The 19,612-nt window shown below is 31.6% G+C and overlaps 1 protein-coding gene across 2 annotated transcripts in view; it reads right to left on the bottom strand.

The window, feature by feature from the left end:
- LOC129235321 (cytoplasmic polyadenylation element-binding protein 1-B-like) overlaps positions 1 to 19,612 on the bottom strand; it is a 66,144-nt gene that overhangs the window by 30,257 nt on the left and 16,275 nt on the right. The window contains exon 3 of one of the 2 annotated variants that reach the window (XM_054869056.1): positions 6,476 to 6,526. In XM_054869056.1, the coding sequence (XP_054725031.1) occupies positions 6,476 to 6,526 (51 nt within the window). Of the gene's footprint in view, positions 1 to 6,475; positions 6,527 to 14,907; positions 15,054 to 19,612 lie in introns of those variants that run through there. The other variant, XM_054869057.1, reaches the window with a different exon arrangement.

Genomic DNA, 19,612 nt, shown 5'->3' with positions numbered 1-19,612 from the left:
GCTCAAAAATAGTATAAAAACGCTGAAATCGCCATATTTGAGTTAGGTAAATAATTAAAACTTCAGAACTAATTATTTACCATTGCCACATTATAAGTTTTATGCATATGTAAATAAGCTCTTCTACAGATACAGATAAGATTTCTCGTGTCTCTTTAGTATTTTTGAGTCGGTTTAAATACCACCTATTATCATCAATAAATGTCAATTAATCGCTTTCCTTTATGGCAATAGAGAAGAATCCGTTCCAACAGGCAGTCCGGGGCACGATGACGAGCTTGTTGGTGATGAAACAGAATAATAGTGGTAATCCTCAGACAGTGGTAGTAGAAAACCAACATGTAAACCCTCCAGACAAAGCAGAAATTATGGCAAATGTGATTCCGATGCACCAAAGAAACATGGTGTTTCTGGTTTCAATGTATTGCTTAAAGAAACACAATATGAGGGGAGAAAAAAGGAACAAACAGAAAACTAGGAGGAAACATTCTTACAAACACCTTTCAACGAAATCTCAGAACAAGGAGCAAAGCGGAAGGGAAAAAAGGAGTATTTAAAAAACAGGGAGAATAAGCTTGTACAGCTAAAATGGGAGTAAAAAAAACTCAATCTTAGTTCCTGTAGGTCCAAACAAATCCTGCCAAGCAATCCAGTTGCAACAACTTTAAAGGATGGTATTATATGCCCTGCTTGTCCAGAGGAATATTGTGACCATCTAAAAGAATGGATCCAGTGCTGTAAAAGCCAAGAGTGGTGGCATGAGCAATGTTCTAAGTATGAAAATGGCATTTTTATTTGTCTATTGTTAGCTGCACAATACTTCAACATTACGCTACAATGTATTACGCTTAATTTGATGCTTTGTAAGATGTAAAAACAGTTATATGTTAAACTAGGTAACATACCCAAACATAAAATATGTTTAACCTTTTTCAGTGTTGTCATCTTGCCCCAGTACTGGGGCAAGATGACGATTTATTAAGGTTATGGAAAAATAAAAATATCTTTCATTATTTTTATTCCAAATATTAAATGGTAAAGAATTTTATACTACAAAGGACTGCTCTAACAGCTCATGTAAAATTAATTTTACCATCCTTAAAAATAAGTTAATAAACTAAAATTGTTAACATAGTCATCTTGCCCCGTCTCCCCTATTTAAAAAAATAATTGCTGTAATTTGAGATTTTTAAGACAAATTTTAGGGATTGCTACTGCATCTGAAACTTTTGAATTTTTAGGAAAAAAATTTTCGAATTTTTGCATTTTTAGTTAAAAACAGTATATTACGTCTTACAATTTAAGACTAAACACATCTATTAAGATTTTAAAATTCTTTCAATTAATATAAATAAAAAACCACATCACATTATATTGCCTTTTAAGACAATAAGGTGCTTTTCGAGTTCGGACATTTGCTTCTGAACTGTTTCACCGACAGCAACAAGTACTGCTTCCGTTCTTCGTATTTTGTAAGAAGTTTATTCTATTCTTCCATTAGTGCAGCTCCATGTTCCCGATACATTATATTTACAATCTTGAATAAACTATTTCTTTACTTTGCTTGCAGGATTCTTCTTTCTATTCTGTCACATTTTTTTAAAAAATTCTGAAGATGCTCGAAGATTTAAAAAACCGCATTGTGTTACTCAACGCAAAATCATTCAAATCTTTTAAGGACTGCATATGAATCTACTCCGGCTTTCTTTAAGGGTTTATCATCTCCTTTTCTTTTCAAAGCATCCACCATCTCCCCTTTCTTTTTTGAGGAACAATCTTCAAAAAATGCAACAGAGATGAGCTCCTCTAATAGATATCACAAATGGCGAACTTGGTTATTGCACACTTTGAAACCTCATAACTAATTCTTTCACACTTTTTTAGGCTTTTTACAAGTTGCAAATCAATTTTTGGGGCAAAACAAACTGTTGCTGTGTGAAACCAGACTTTTACATAGCATTTTACTACAAACGAGCATATGTAGCGAATGCCAACTTTTTCTAGTTCAGAAAGTTCAAACTGATCTCTAAATACATTAATTTTAACAGCATAAATTGCCTTTGCCAGCCATCGAGCACGACGTAACCATTCTGGAACTAACCCTTTTGGAAGTTCCTCCAAGAAATACGGTCAAATCGAAAAGTTCTTTGTGGTCGTCTCGAGGTTGGAACTGGTCAAGTTGATTATTGGCAAACGTGATGACATCTGGTGCATTTTGGATTGCTTTCTTGTGGATAAAAACATCAGATATCGCAGTTTGAAAACTGTGATTGATGGAGTTCCCAAAACGTTTAAGTCGTTTGAATATCAGTATTTCAGGCCCTGTTGATGATCCAATATATTTAACACCACAACAGCCTCAATAATTATTTCAAGAACATGACAGTGACAAGCCATCCAGAGTAATTCTGTTAAGTTTTTTCTCAATGAGGAAACATGCTCCCTTTCGTGGTCCTCTGTTTGTCGAAGTTAGTGATGTAAAATACCTGGGTATTTATTTTTAAGGGTAAATACCCAGGGTATATACCCGGGTAGATACCCAAAATGGGTATTTACCCGGGTACTTATTCCAAAAATTTATATTCAACTAAAATACTTTTCTGTATGTATTCCACTATGTGTATAACCAACCATATATATATATATAACCAACTATATACAAAACAATCAATTTTTGCCCAAAAATTGTATTTTGATCACATATTTAAAGAATTATTGTGTGAAACAACTTAGCAATCTAATATGATATTCACATTAAATGTGTTTGATATGCCTAATCAATGTTGCTTGCCAAATTTCAGGTATATAAAGCCATTCTACAAAAAGTAATAAGATTAACTGGTTACAAAAAAAAGCAAACATCAATTTTTAAGGTCCTAGTCTTTTATAACCCAGTAATATATCCATGCATGACATCAAAATGTAACTAAATATCGCTCAATTTATTATTACTATTTATTTACCTATATCTTTCGCAGAAATTTCCTCCAAACTTAGTTCAAGTGTTCCGGCATATAAACATAATATACAGAAACATTTAAAATTCAAAAATAGAAAGAACCAAACCAAAGATGTTCTGAAGAATGGACCTCGCGAACAAAGTGGCTGCTGTGTACCCCCTGATAACATATGTCTTTAGTTCACTTATTTCATTTTGATACTCTTTTTATTGTATTTGAAGCATATGTATTGAGTGTGAGAAAAAAATAGACATTACAGCTGTTTTACAATGTTTTAATTTAAAGAACAAAACTGTTTAATACTAAAACTAAATGCAATACAACATAAATGTTAGCATAAAAATACTTGATCAATCCTTTCAGTAAAATGTGTTTGAAAATGTTTAATTTTTTTTTAAATTAATTCTAAAGGAAAGAAACTACTGAGGTTTGTTTCAAAATAAGGAACTGCTAATGAGAAAGAAAAGTTAAAGATAGCTACACTTGCAGCAAGAAAGAATTGACAGTTTCAAATGTTTTAAAAAGTTTGTTTTAAAAAGAAAATCTCCTTTCGATACCACCTAAATTTTTTTTCGCAAAATACGCAATTACTAAGGGATAAACCCTGCCTTCGGATAAATCCCCCCCCCCCCCAAAAAAATATTTACCTTCCCACCCTACATCACTAATTGCATGTATTAAAAATAGTTTGAATAAATTTTCATCATGAAGTACCAGGAGCAAATGAAAATGAGAGCAAGGCAACAGAAAACAATATTTTGATTTTTCTTCTTTTTTTTGCTTATTAATGTGAAAACTGTTTCTAAATTTGCCATGTTATCACTTAAACAGCAATAAAATAAATAACATAGTCTTAATAACTTCTCAGTTTATTCTTAAAAACATTACTCATGCTTCCTTTTTTTTTTCATTTTGGATATGACTAACCTAGATTGCAATTTGAAATCCTGAAGTTCATTATCGAATTGCTTATACTTCTCCAATTATGACATTGAAAAGAAAGATTCTTTGGTTCACGATATGTGTCTTTCATAATTTCATCAAGTCTCAATAAAAAAAATATTATAAACTGTGTAATACATATTTATGTATCAGTTTTACCAATTATTTCATATTTAGATTTAAAAAACAAATTCCCATTCACTTTTTACATTTTTTGTAAAATACCCAGTTTTTGGGTATTTACCCAGGCCTAGGGTAAATACCCAAGTAAATACCCAAAAAATATTTACCTACCCACTGGGTATTTACCCGATCCACATCACTAGCCGAAGTTGCATCAAAACACAAGCATTCGACTTGGTCACTGATTTCCCAAGATTCTAGGGTCTCACAAACAATCTAAGCTGTTGCTTCTCCTGTTCTTGATTGGAGTTTCGGTACCGAAAGTAATTGTTCAATAGCTTTTCCTGAAACAATGATTGGTCAACAGTTTCACTGCCTGCAATGTCTTTAAAAGTTTTCCATCAATGTGGGTTAAAGGAACATGAAGTGAGAATTTACTTTTCGAATATTAGGCAGCGTTCTTTCTGCTTTTCCTTCTAAAACTGAATAGAGGATTAGTTTAAGTTGTATTCCGATGGATCACAACCTACGTTTAAACATTGTTGTCAAGACAACTGCTTATGTATCGCTCAATTTTGCTGCATCAAGACTCACAGCAACGTCATTTTTAGAATGTTCTTCCAACCTGTTTCTTTTGCAAGGGATAAGTTGCACGATAAACTTTGGTTTGCATTTAAAGAACAGCTGTAACTTTCAAACAAGTCACATTTACCTTCATTTCCCTCTAAAGGAGTTGGTACTCATTCAAACAGCAGTCTCATATTTTCTAATGAGCATTGCTTCTTCAACTATTTTGTTTCTACTTTATTTTACCAAAAATAAGGTGCCATTATTAGTATTCCGCAATGAAAGAAAAGAAAATTCACCAGTCTTGCTCTCTGAACATATGATCGTAAAATCGTATATCAAAACATTCAACTTGAATGACTCCCTTCTACCTTGTACAAGGGGGAAGGTAGACTTCTTGTACAAATAGCACGTGGTTTTGATTTTTATTTATGCATTTTTTCAGTCAAGTTCATTTGAATTTTAGGGGAATATGCTAAATTTTCACAACTTTGAAGCTCAGTAGCGACCCCTAAAATACATTTTTTTTTGTCTGAAAATTTTGTGGATGTCTTATTTTAGGCCGTAAACAAAAATGGGAGGATGGCCCATTCAAATTTCAAAAGTTCATTTTAAAGGACCATCCTAGATTTAGATTTAAAATTAATGCTTCTTTTATGATTTACATCTAATATTTCATTTATATCAATTTTAATGGAATTAATTTAGCATTAGCTGTTTTACCCATTTTTTTTCTGCTAGCTACTTATACAGTAATACAATTCAGAAATAAATATGCATTATTTATTCAGTGCACAGTCATAGGACATTCTTTTTTTCTGAACAATGTTTAAAATTTAACTAGGCACTTTTAATACGAATTAAAAGTGTTACATTAATAATTTTAAGAATATAAAATACAAGTAAAAAAGATTATATTACTTTGTTGTATTACTGATGTATTATACATCATAAAAATATAGTACATAACTTTTCGGTTATTTTTTATAATAAATGAATAGTTCAATTATGATTAATATATTTTTTATATTGAAAATAACATCGTTGAAAAAATAAATATCAAAATATGATATTTTCAAAACAAATATCTGGTATATCATGATATACATCGACTGGTATATTGGAGAACCTTGTCTCATATGCCATATTTTTTTCCACACCATATTATTTAATGTAACGTGATGAATTGCATTACTGTTTACATTAAGAAGAATCCTGGATAAAGTGGTTACTTATTATAGCAAGGTAGTGTAAGAATAGACTAAGCACTGGCTACAAATCAAAAATATGAATTTTTAAGTCTACAGTTTACCATTCAAATCCATATACTACTTGCAGTTCTTCAGAGACAAATTATTTTTTACCACATACAAGTGCAACATGCACTTTAATAAAAATCGAGATTTGAACAAGGCTAAGTAAAAAACTTTACCTTGGAGTGAAACTTACTTTTTCTATGAATTACAGGATAAAATACTGAATTTTTAGGACTAAGCTAAAAATATTATGAATGTTAGGATAGTTTAAAAAATTAGGAATTTCAGGATAACTTTTACTCCTGCATATAGCCTGTAGTCCGACTTTTGCAACATGGAAAATCTAAAACTGACAGAAAGGACATAAACATTAAAATTTATAATCTTCGACTCAAATGTAGAAATATATAGATTTCAAAAAATAGTCATTTTTAATCACAGATATTAATGAAATGTCATCTAACTGATCAAAAATAGAGCAACTTTATCATCCGAAAATTTCAAAAATTCATCACAAATCTAGATAACTTAATTTCAAGATAAAAGCAAAACATTTTTAGATTCGGGACAATCTTGATAAAATCTGAACATCTGGACACTAATAATGAGTAAAATTTGAACACTTACCAGAAAAATTTGTTCTATTTCCTAGACCTAAAATATCGGCTACTGTAGTATCTGTAAAAGAAGTTAAAATTTTATAAGAGAAATTTTTTTAAAATGAACTCATTAACAAATCTTCAAATAATTTTTCAAACTTTATAGTAAACTGTTTTCAAGCACATTTCATTTTTATCAATGCGTGATAAAAATTTAATAGTAATTACTTTGTTAGAACCAGTAACAGATTTTAGGAAGGCCCAGGGGACCCGTGCCCCCCCCCCTAAAAAGGAAGAATTAATTTCACTATTTTACTTATTACTTTTTAATTGATCTTTCTTTTGCATTTTTTTGCGCAGTAAATTAAAAAGAAAACAAAAAACACAGCATATTTTGAATAAAAGCATTTTTGTTTGCTAAAGAAATATTATTGGAGTCTTAGGCCCAGAGTTGCAGAATACGTTTAACTCTCTGATTTTGAAGTCAAGGGACCATTTTATCGCAATTTGTCCACTAATTCTTTGTTGGAATCAATAGTTACCTTTTTTTTTAATGTGTAGGCCTAAAAGTCATTTTGATTCAGGAACCTATTTGAGAAATAAGATTTCTTTTTCAGCTTATAAAAAATGCAAAATGAAAAAATGTGGTAGTTTCTTGGAAAATCCATGATTTTTTTTATAGAAATGGCATGTAGTGTCAATATGTTATCTCAACTGTATCATGGCTTTAAAAACAAATCAGCAACTGTTTTGAAATTCATACAAATAGTTTCTGAATTCTTCAATAAAACTTGTTATGAAGTTATGATTCTTTATACATTACAAGATGTTTTCTGTCCACATTCAAAGTATATAAGTACATAATATTCATGTACTTAGAAGTAGATTCATTGACCTGAAGGAATTCTAAAGAAATTTTAAAAACATGCACATTTAAAAATAAAGTCATTAAAATTTTGTTATAAAGCATTTAAAAAGGTGGGGGGGGGGGGAGGCGCTATTCAATTTCCCGTGTAACCTCCAAATGATTTCTGTATCCGCCCCTGGTTAGAATTAAGAATTTTGAAAATATTAAATGTATATTTTTGTACCTGGTATTTTAGTTCATCACATTCAACACTTTTGTAAATAGTTGACCATATTCTTTGTGTTCTGTAAATTAATCGAAACATACTATTTGTTTATGTTCAAAAATATATATGCCAACTGCATGTATTGGAGTAATAGACTAGAACCCAACACTGTTAAATTTACGACTTGCATCGTAGAACAGATGCATGTACTGCAGACATCTGTTCATATGAAAGGGAAAAACTGAATTTTCTGCAGAAAAACAGATTTTTACAGAAACAGCTGGTTTTCTACAAATATCCCCAAGCTAAAGATTTAATTTTGCAGAAATACTACATAATTTCTGCAGATAGTTTCAAATTGGAAATAAACTTAAAATTTCCACTTTTTAAAAGTCAAGTTTAATGTGTCACTTGCAGGAACTTTAGATTTACTTTGGATTGAAGAAATCTGCAGAATTTCTGAAAAATTACATTTTTAGTTAGAAGATATTTGCAGTGTCTGCAGAAATTCTACAAATTTGAGCAGAAAATATCTTTGACTGCCTGCCCTTTACTCCTTAAGCAATCTGGAAAACTTGTATTTGAAAATGTTCTGAAGGTAAATATATAATTTATGTGGCAGAACAATTTTGGTCAAATGATTTCATATTGCAGAACACCATGGGTGCAAGTTTGGTGATGTGTTCAAGACTGAAAACATTTTCAGCTCCCCCCCCCCCCCTTACCCTCTGATGAACTGATTACCCTCTTTGCGAGAGCAGCGTTTTTTCGCAAATTCGTGCTGCCGTTATTTTTCTCCTTTCCTTTCTCTCCTCCCCCTCCCATATTTCTATTCTAGCGAGTGTTAGATTCAATGTCATTGGAATTTAATGATTCCTAAAGTCTTTGTTAAGAATGCAGGAACGGTTACCCATCGGTGTTTCCAACCAGCTTGAAATTTCCCCTCGATTATTTCCAAAATTCCCATTTTCATTGAAATCCGATAGTTTCCGTTTTACCTGGTACATGGACGCCTTTTGCTGTGGCGAAAACATTTCATCTTGTCAGCAATCACTCTCAATCTGTGATTCAGATTCAACTCTTACGACATTTTAAGAGCATACATGATTTTCATTTATGCGTCTAAAGTTTGCAAAAAAAAAATCCGCAAATGAAAAAAAAACGAAAGAATGATGGAAAATAGCATGAGAAAAAGCTAAATTTTAATTAGAGCCGATTATTTCGAAAAATCAGGAAGAATAGCGAGCAACTCCTCGGTTTGCAATGCAGTGAGTTGGAAATAACGGAGCTGTACCTAAAAAAAGTAAAAACGGCGCGAGTCGAAAAGCCATTCCTCCAAAAGAACGTTGCAAACAGAACAAGCCCATGGCGGAAAACCGAGAGAATGTCTATGTAAATTTGTTGTTATGGAACGGTCCAGTAATTAAAGCATATTTTCCAAACACTCAATTATTCTTTTTTAAGTAAAAACTGAAAGAAAGTCATCAAATTTCTTTCCGTCCCGACCTCCGTCTCGGAAATTTGTCCAAGACGGAAATCCGTCCTGAGACGGAAGGTCTTGCACCCATGCAGAACACCACCAAGTATTCTGCCTTAGGGGACTAGTAAAATTTATCGAAGAGTGAAATTTTCGGAAACTATGAAGCTAATTCATTTTACTACGCCTTCACAGGATATTCAGTCTAGTTACATCTGAATTTAAAGCAAGCAAGATTAGTTTTCCCATAAATTAAAGATATTTCAAATGATGGAATATCAAAGTAAGGGAATTTAGATTATTAAATCTTGCAAAAGTCTACCAATGTGGTGCATTACTTTTGAATTTTCTACATTTGCAAATGTTCTTATGGCTTATTAATTCTTTGCACTCTTATATAAACCATTCTTAACTTTGCTTTCGAAATCCAATTTTTAAGTTTTTAATCGAATAGGATAGTGGGTTGCACGAAAGTCTTACTGATACCCATTTCTAGATGTTGGCAAGTACAGTGGAAAACGTTTAACATGAAGCTGAAAGGACCAAGAAAATTTCATGATAAACGAATTTTGTGTTAAAAAGATTTTATTTAAGTGTGCAGTAAACAGTCCGGATTGCTATACCAGTTTGCATATACTGATTTTTCATGTTAAGCGTCTTTGTGTTAAACATATTTTACTGTATCACATTGCCTATCAACTTTTTCTCAAACATGTAGCTTTTAAATGATTCATACTGAACTTAGTTTTGATCTTGAAGAAAAGTTCCATATTCATAAATTTCGGCATCAACTTTTAATTTAGCTGTAGTTAACATTGACATTCAAGTTTTCTTTTGAAGGGTGGAAGGAATAAGTTCTTTGAATTATTTTAACTAAAGAAGCAAGTTAAAAAATAAAGCCAAAAACCAAAATAGTAAATTCTTGATAACTCGAAAGTCTTTTAACTAATATTCCTTTATCTCAAAGGTTTCATTTGGTCTCAAAATAATTAAGCGTTTTCAATAAAGTTGTCTCAATATCTCGAATGTTCTCCTTTTAAGTCTAAGTTTACGAAAATTTCGTTTTTATTTTATGAAAAATATAGCTAAAATAAGAAAAATCCAAAAATTTCATCGCCGACTAATCTTTGAGAGACTTCAAATCTTTTCAAAACACAGAAAAAATAGCTTTATTTTCTGGATGACGCAAATATTTGGGCTTCGAAGACGAAAAGAAAGAAGTTTAAAAGCCATGCAAATTGAAATCAAGAGAAAAGAAATGGAGCCTACGACAAAAACAGTTAAAACTACATTAGGAACTGTTTCATAAACAGCAATGATAATAGAACTAAAGGGACTTTTGAATGGGAACATTTTGAAATCTCTGTCGATGTGGATTAAGCAGTTTATAGCAGGGGCGGCAAATAGGGGGGTCAAGAGGGGGCGGTCGCACCCCCAAATTTTTTGAGAGGAGTGATAAAAAATGAGCAACTTCAATTTATGTAAATTGCAAAACAATGTTCATAAAAATAGAATCTTGCTGGTTCTCCATAATTATTGATGAAACTTGACCCATTTCCAAACATGAGCAAGTGTTTTCCGTTTTTTGAATGATTTATTAGAAATACATCAATCCTTTACCGGTTTTTTCAGAACAGAAAAAACTGATGAAGAATCACGGTTAATTTTAACTAAAGACGTAATTTCCTCATATAGGCTAAATATTTCATTCTTGTGTGCTCTGTGTAATTATGATTATGAGGCCCGTGCAGTGGTGCGGCTGCATGATTTTACCTAGAAAATGCCTTGGTATCTTACATTCATTGTTACGCTCATATTTTAAGTGTGTCTATTTAATGAGTGTTCACCACCATTTTCTTTTTCCAGAAACACATTTCAGCTACTCAATGCATAGTATGATTTCATATTATACTTCTCAAAAATACATACTAATGTTGAAAAAAATATCTCACATCAACAAATATCTTTCCTGCGGGCTCTTTGAATATGCAATCTTGAAGTGACACAAGAGGGTCTTCTCTTCAAGAGACTACACAACACCGTAAAAAAATTCCGAAACTTTACTGGTTATTTCCGTGGAACGTCTCGGGATTTCACACGTTTTCACCTATTTCCCCGTAAAAACAAGTATCTTCACAAAAAAGTTTCCTGAATCGCTACTAGTTGCACGTGTGCAGACTTTTCACTACTGTGGAAAATATATTTAGCAACCAGTTTAAAGATTGAATGAGCGTGTTAATTAAGTGTATTGGCCTGAGGTTGCTTACGGCCTGTCCAGGTTGACTAAGTTCCAAATGAGAGCGAAAAAGTCAACGGATAGCTATAGCTTTGCAAGGCAGGAATTTCAGGTAAGAGATGTTTGCTTCCTTCTTGCATAGCTTTGGCCGTGGTCGCTCTGATTTTTATGGAGCCTTCTTGGTAAATCAGGAAGTTTCTAATCAATGACACTAAACCTACTTAATTTTTCTTGAAGGTTCTGGAGATATGACTGACTTTAACAGGGGAGATTCCGCACTTCTTCATAAAGTTTCAAGGTTAATTTCAGAGAGGTTACTGACTTATAGCGGAAAACGTTCCTGATTTTTCCAAGATATGTTACTGGAAGAAATTAGGCACATCAGCTGTCCATTATTTTCCAGGAACGTTTCTGAATCGTTTTTACAGTGAAGATGGTCTTTTAAACTATAAAGACCCTCCTCGATAATTTCAAAGCAGTGATTTTGGAAAACGACTTTTTCAATAATGAAAAAGTTACTATCCTTTAACACGTCTTCGTTTGAATGCTTATTCGCTTTTGAACAAAACATCTTCGATCAGCTAAAATTAATTTTTGGAATGTTGAAGCTACACTGTAAAAATGATTCAGAAACGTTCCTGGAAAATAATGGGCAGCTGATGTGCCCAATTTCTTCCAGTAACACATCTTGGAAAAATCAGGAACTCTTTCCGCTAAAAGTCAGTAACCTTTCTGAAATCAACCTTGAAACTTTATGAAGACGTGCGAAATGTGCCCTGTTAAAGCCAGGAACCTTCTAGAAAAATTAAGTAGGCTTAGTGTAATTGATTAGAACCTTCCTAATTTACCAAGAAAGCTCCATAAAAATCAGAACGACCACGGCTATGCAAGAAGGAACCAAGCATATCTCTTGCCTGCAATTCCTGCCTTGCAAAGCTGTAGCTACCCATTGACATTTTCGCTCTCGTTGGGAGCTTAATCGATCTGAACAAGTCGAAAGCAACCTTAGGCCGATACACCTAATAAACACGCTCATTCAATCTTTAAACTGGTTGCTAAAAATATTTTCCACAACAGTGAAAAGTCTGCACGCGTGAAACTAGTAGCGATTCAGGATACTTTTTTGTGATGATACTTGTTTTTACAGGGAAATAGGTGAAAACGTGTGAAATCCCGAGACGTTCCACGGAAGTAACCAGCAACGTTTCGGAATTTTTTTACAGTGTACAATTGAAACTATTAATAAATTTCACGCAGATGTACATTTCATCCAAGTGTGTGGATCATTTCAACAAAATTCTTACTCCAAGATAATTTTTTAAAAACGCAAAAAATATTCAAATGACTTTAGAAGAGGTGACCAAAATGCATATTTATTTAAAATATTGTATAAAATAATAGAATCAGTTTCTAATAAAATTAGCACAAGATTTGATGATAAATATTTTCCTGTATTGTTAGCCCCCCCGTTATCTGGGTTGGATATTGAAAACAAAAAATAAAATGTTTCAATTATGAGTAAAATTTATAGCATGAGGCAAGAAGAATTGTTTAGAGACTAGACTAGACTAGACTGTTCAATGATGAAAACTGAAGACCATAACAATTTTTAAAGTTACCAGGGTGATTTTGACGAGCAAGATGTGAAACGTACGTTTTCATACGTAACTTCGTTTTAATTATTTTTCAACTATTCCAATCAGTTCAGCTAGTAGAAAATAAGTAACCCGATTTTCTGTTCTTCCGTATTTTAAAGATCAGGCATCAAAACTTTATTAAAAGATGAAAACTGTAGTATCAAGATACTTTGTATGATAACACATTACAAAATAAATTACAAATTTTGTCACAAAAATTTAAATTGTTTTTGAAAAATAATTTTTATTAATTCTAAGCCCATATCATGATTACTTGCTGTTAGCCAATATGTGTTTTGTTCCATACTGAGGTAATTCATACTTAAGAAACTCGACCCCCCAAATGAAATGCTGGAACACTTGAACTAGGTTTGGAGGAAATTTCTGTAAAAGATATAGGTAAATAAATAGTAATAATAAATTGAGCAACATTTCGTTACATTTTGATGTCATGCAGGGACATATTACTGGGTTATAAAAGACGAGGACCTTAAAATAATTGATTTTTTTTGTAACCAGTTAAACTTTTTACTTTTTGTAGAATGGCTTTTTATATCTGAAATTTGGCTATCAACATTGATTAGGCATATCCAACACATTTAATGTGAATATCATATTTGATTGCTTAGTTGTTTAACACAATAATTCTTTAAACATGTGATCAAAATACAATTTTAGGCAAAAATTTATTGTTTTGTATATCGTTGGTTATATACATAATAGAATACATACAGAAAAGTATTTTAGCTTAATATAAATTTTTGAAATAAATACCCGGGTAAATACCCATTTTGGATATTTACCCGGCTATATACCCTGGGTATTTACCCCTAAAAATAAATACCCGGGTATTTTACATCACTAATCAAACCAAACGAAAGCTACTCATGACAGGCGGCTTACCACAAATAGTTCTTTGTCAACATATTGAAATAAAAGGAAATAACTAGTACAAAAAAGTTAAATATTAATAAAAATAAAAAAATTGAAAATGACTAATTTAAAAATACATCAAATAAAGGTGAAATATAAAAAATTTACAAACATTTACATGTGAAATTCTAAAATATAAAAATTTACATACAGTCGGATCTCCATATATCAAAGCAGCATAATGCCAGAAAAAAATAGATGCATAGAAGCAACCTTAGTTTATCATTAAATACTCTTAAAACATTCAAGTTAAAGCTAACTTTTAATGTATTAAACTATTTCTAATTTACAAGAGAATCAAATTAAATGAAAGTTAACAGTTAAAACATAAATTAGTGCGAAACATTTACTGAACATTACATGGTCTTTAAAAAACCTACTATATTGTAGTTTCATGGCTTTGAGTGAAAGTTTTGTTAATTTCAATCTTTCATTACGACTTTCTGAATTCTTATAATAGCAGACACACTGCTTGCGGGAAAACTAAATTTACCAGAAATTACATTTTTGCACCCTGCAAGCATCTTCATTCCTCGGCATATCAAATTGATCTGCAACATTAATGGATTTTCGTTTTGACAATAATTGAGAGAAAAGTAAAAAAACAAAAAATTTATAAAACACTATTTAGTTAGAATAATTTTCACTGGTGCTAAAAAGACTAGGATTGATAATAAACAGATAAAAGGTAAAGCTTGAAACTCGTTTTATTGTAATTATGGTTGCAACCAAGATTTAAAAAAAACTTGAGGGAATTTAAGAAATCCAGAATTGAACTTCTTTGAGTTTTCAAACAACCTTTACCAAACGTCATTTTCCGAGAAAAAAGCCGAAATCACAAAATGTCTAAAAAATCGATTTTTTTGGATATACAGAAACACGTATTCTATATAATAGATATGGGAATTTGCTGGAATTTTGATATATAGGAAATTTTGACATGCGAGAACTTCAATATATGGAGGTACAACTGTATTTGCCAAAATGTTATTAGCCTGGTAGGGGCTTATGTATTTCGACTTCAAACTAATTTTTTTTACAAATGTGTTATTAGTACATTTTCACTTTTAAAATTTCAGAACTTAAAATTTAAAACACAAGTACCTTGGTTGGTCTTTCTATGGATAGGTTCATTGGAGTTTGACATATCTAATGTATTTTCAAGCATAGCATTTATCCTCTGAAATATATCATTGTTTTTTGAATAATCGTTTTGGAAAAACCTTTCATCTAACTCGGGAGACGTATTTAAATATGGAACCTATAACAAAAAAAACAACCATGACATAAATTTAAACCAAATAAAAATCAAATTCAAAATTAAATATTTAAAAACAAATTATGTGAAAGATGCAAGTTAAAATAAAACTTTAGAACTTTTTTCAGTGTTGTAACCAATAAATCATGTACTGATTTCAGTTTGAACTTTTTAGTGATTACCAAGCTTTCTTGGATAAATCCTTTAGATTTAAAAAATTATATTTTATCAGATCCTTTGGATTTGTGCTTTCATGCCAACACTTACTTGAATTTACCAAGCACCCTCAGGAGTTTCCCCAACTTGCTCAAGCAATTCATACATTCCTTTTACTATTTTATAACTGAGATAAAGGTAAAAAATGTATTTTTATTTTAAAATGATTACTTGGAAAATGTTAAGTAACAAAACTGTTTGCCGACAGCTGCTATCAGTTAAATAAAGTTAAAAAAAATAAGCAAACTAGGAGTCTGCGTAGGTAGCTGTTACAGAAAGCTCGATAAATAATCAAGCCAGCTGGTTACCACAATGACAATTATTTTTCTTATTAGTAGGCTTTTACCCATGCAATCAAATTGGTTGTCAGTTTTTGAAAAAATGTAAGGAGAACCAGTGAATATTAATGCAAAAAAAAAGAAACCCGGAGTCTGAGTCTGCATGTTTTTGAACGACTCTGACTAACTTCAAAATCTGTCCGACTCAATGTCTTTGAAGCCCTGGTTATATCAAAACCAAGTTTCATAAAAACAAAGTAAAAACTTATTCCAGTTACCAACCATTAACAGATTGTATTCAACAAAAATGAAAAATTCAGTCTTTTAGAAATAAAACATTAGAGTTACATTAACAGAATATATTTAACAAAAATGAAAAATTCCGTCTTTTATAAATATAATATTCGAGTTATATCAAAGCCATTAAGTATTAAATTAGTTTCGTACCGTGTAATATCGAAACCGTGTTATAATAATCTTAAATTTGGTACCCTGTAATATCGCAACCGTGCTGTAGAAGTATCTTGTTATACGAGGGATGCATGTATAATGCAGAGAAAGAACCAAAATTCTTTCTGCAAAAGGCAGTGAAATTTTTAGAAATTGAATTTTCAAAGATGTAATTAATACCCTGTCAGACAAAATCAAGGAAAAGGGGCTCTCCCTAGGAATTTATGGAGTGATGTTTTTGAAAACGATATTTTATTCCACCTGTGATGTTAAGGGAAATGGGATTCTGAACTCCCCTTCGGAATTTTCGAAATAAAAGTTCCAAGACATTTTCAGGCAATCTTTGATGATGTAAAGGTGAGAAGTTTGGAGATTTTCCTTCTGAAATTCTCCAAGATATTAAGGCTAAAAGTAGCCTTTTGAGACTCTTGATAATAAAGATTCAAACTTATCAATAATTTTTCAAAACTGAATTTCCAAAACCTCAATTTTAGACTATATGTTAAGTTAAATTTAAGTGAGTGGTTCTAGAAGCGTTAATGCCCCACAAACTACCGAGAAAAATAATTAAAATGATTTTTCCTTTTTGCATGATGTTCATATGTTCTAAAATAAATACACATTAAACTTAATATATTTATCACTAGAACGCAGTATTTTTTTCATTTATGGATCCTAACCAAGATTTTAACACTATTAAGTCTTAATTTACGCAATTTTTATTTATGCGCCATTTCCGTGGAACGTAACCCCCCCCGGGTAAAATGAGGTCTACTGTATACAGGGTTGGCTTTTTGCCGGCAGAAACTGGTTTCTGCCCTGCCAGTGGCAGAAACTGGTTATAACCGGTAAAAACCGGCAGAAACTGGTAGAAACTGGCAAAAACTAGAAAACGTTTTTAATAGCTCTAGTAATTACTTAATGACAGGCAATTAAGTAAAATAAAAAATATAACTCCATTTCGTCATTGCAAAAACTTAATATAATGGTTATTTAATAATTAGTGTAAAAATGTTAAATAACAAGACTGACATTTCCAAAGCAAAGTAAAATTTATCATAGTTGAAATTGCTATGTGTTAGAAATTTTAGCCTTGTAATGTTGTAAGTAACAAATTTTTCAGTTTATTGTTTATAATTATTTTGTTTGCATTTAATATAAAGTGTAATATATATATCAAATATTTAAATAAATACAGATTTGTTTTATTTCATTAAACTCTAAAATTCAAGAACTTGTCATTTTATACTTAATATAACTGAATAAAGCTATTCTCAAAGAGCTTAATCAAACAGTTACTGATAATCATTTACTTGCCTATATGCTTCATCCAAAGTATTTGGGAGTAAATTTATCATGTAATCAAGAAGAAAGTGGCCTGAACTTTACTCTCAAATATTAACCTTGATTATGTACCTTATACCATTGCCTTACAAAACAAATCGGCCCCTTTTCCCAAAACTTATTTTTCCAATCACGTTGTAACAACTACTCCAAATACCACATGGTGGTCCAGTTTGAAAAAATGTGCTATAGATGAAAGTTTTGAGAATCTTGCTTGTTCTTTGAGGATAATGCCAGCTAGTTCTGTTGGAATTGAAAGAATCTTCTCAAATTTCTCCTTTGTGCACAACAAATTGGGAACTTGGTTAGGTTTAGAAACAGCGTCAAAACTTTTTTTGTTACAGGCTGCTGCAATGTGAAAACAATGTAAAATTTGATTTTGAATGGTGATAGTGTTGTAAATAAATTGTATTTGGGTTAATATTTAATTATTTTTCTTACACATTTTCTATTGTATGTCAGGAATTGCATTTATGGCATTTTTTGAGTTTCTGCCATAAATGTGGCAGAAAGGGGTTTTTGCCATGCCGGTTTTAACCGGTTTCTACCGCCTTGGCAGAAACCTGCCAACCCTGACTGTATATGAATTTATCAATGCCAATTCTGTTTTTAATTAATGTCTCTAGTAGGTTAAGTTCTACAAGGACGCGACTCTAAGAACACTTCAGCCTTTCAAACAAAAAAAGAAACTATCAAACCAGGTTCATCCGTTTTGGAGCTGCAATGCCCACAGACAGATCCACATTTCAAACTTACAGAGAGGGGGGTTACATGGGCCAGGGATGAAAAATCTACTTTTGAATTGCAGAAACTATGCCTTATAATTTATACAAGTAGAAAATAATTTAAATCTACTTTAATAATACTTTACCTGCCTAGATTACATTTAGAATTTCAAATATGATAAGGAATTCAATAATAAAAATATCCGACAAAATCACACAGATACAGATCTTTTTTATCCTTGGATATCTGTGGACATGGATATCCGGCACGTCACTAGTCATGACCCATGCCTGGATCAGAGCTTTGTATAATATCACACAGGCTGTATGCAATTACTTAAAAGTAAAATTCAAATGTGGATATAAATTACATTTAAGATCTTGCCAGAAATGACCTTTAAGAGACATGTCCAAGATACACGAAAGCATTGCAGATAATAGACAGAATTAATATCTGAAAACTTTTTAGATTAGTGTGAACAAGTTATAAAACATACTTTAAACAATTACTTTGCTTGATGGCTTATTTAACATGCTAGCACTAAGAAAAAACTTCCAAAATCACGAATATGAAGAGAACAAAGTTTAAAGCACATCAATTGCATTCTAGAAGCAAAACGGAAACCTTAGTGCTGTTATAAGGTTTTAAAAAATAAACCATAAAGGACAGAAGAGCTCAGCATGCATAATAGATAAATTCAAAGTATTTATCTAGCTTTTGCTTTTAAAAATTTTCACTTTAAAAACAATTTACTTTTTTGAAGTATTTTACATTCAATTTCGAATTTACAAGAGTTTATACTAGGATATATACTTCACATTAGTCTTAAAAATAAAGTTGTACAAAAAGATAGATTTAAATCTTTGAAATGAAAATAGCTGTGAGCAAGCAGAAAAATATTTGAACTCATAAACGTTTTATTTTTAATAAATAGAGGGAGCACTAATTCTAAACACTGAAAATTAACAAGTTCTAGTTCTAAGAGCTTTGTAAATGTATGAACTTTAGTTCCCAGAATTATTATTACAATCAACATACTGGATTCTTTATAAACAAAAAGGTTAATTCCCAAAACATCGAATCGGCTAACAAACAGCTATTTAAAGCATTGTACCGAGGACATTACACACATTACTGCCGTATATAATTTAAAAGACTTAGGTACACATATCTCGTTACTAGGTTTCTTTGGTTAAAAGCTGGGAGGGGTGAAGTTATTTATCAGATAGTGACTACCAATTTTCACTGAAATTTATATGACCTGCAGACCATTTTACCAGGAAAAAAAAAAAACAGGCAGTGCGTACTACGGCCAGTAGGTTCCATTCTTCATTCCTCCTCGATCAATAGATTTCTCGCCGCCCACAAACTGATTTCTAGAAAGCCCCTCAAATTGTATTTATAGGAATATAACTACATAATATACATATTTGTTAATTAAATTGATACGGAGTACCCTACTTAGGAGCACGTGTACCCCTTTAATGCGCATAGTTGGGCGTTAACATACCACGTGATGTTCTAAATTTCACTGCGT

Source organism: Uloborus diversus, chromosome 2, assembly GCF_026930045.1.
Source record: "Uloborus diversus isolate 005 chromosome 2, Udiv.v.3.1, whole genome shotgun sequence".
Taxonomy (NCBI): domain Eukaryota; kingdom Metazoa; phylum Arthropoda; class Arachnida; order Araneae; family Uloboridae; genus Uloborus; species Uloborus diversus.
This window is presented reverse-complemented; position numbering and strand designations above follow the sequence as displayed.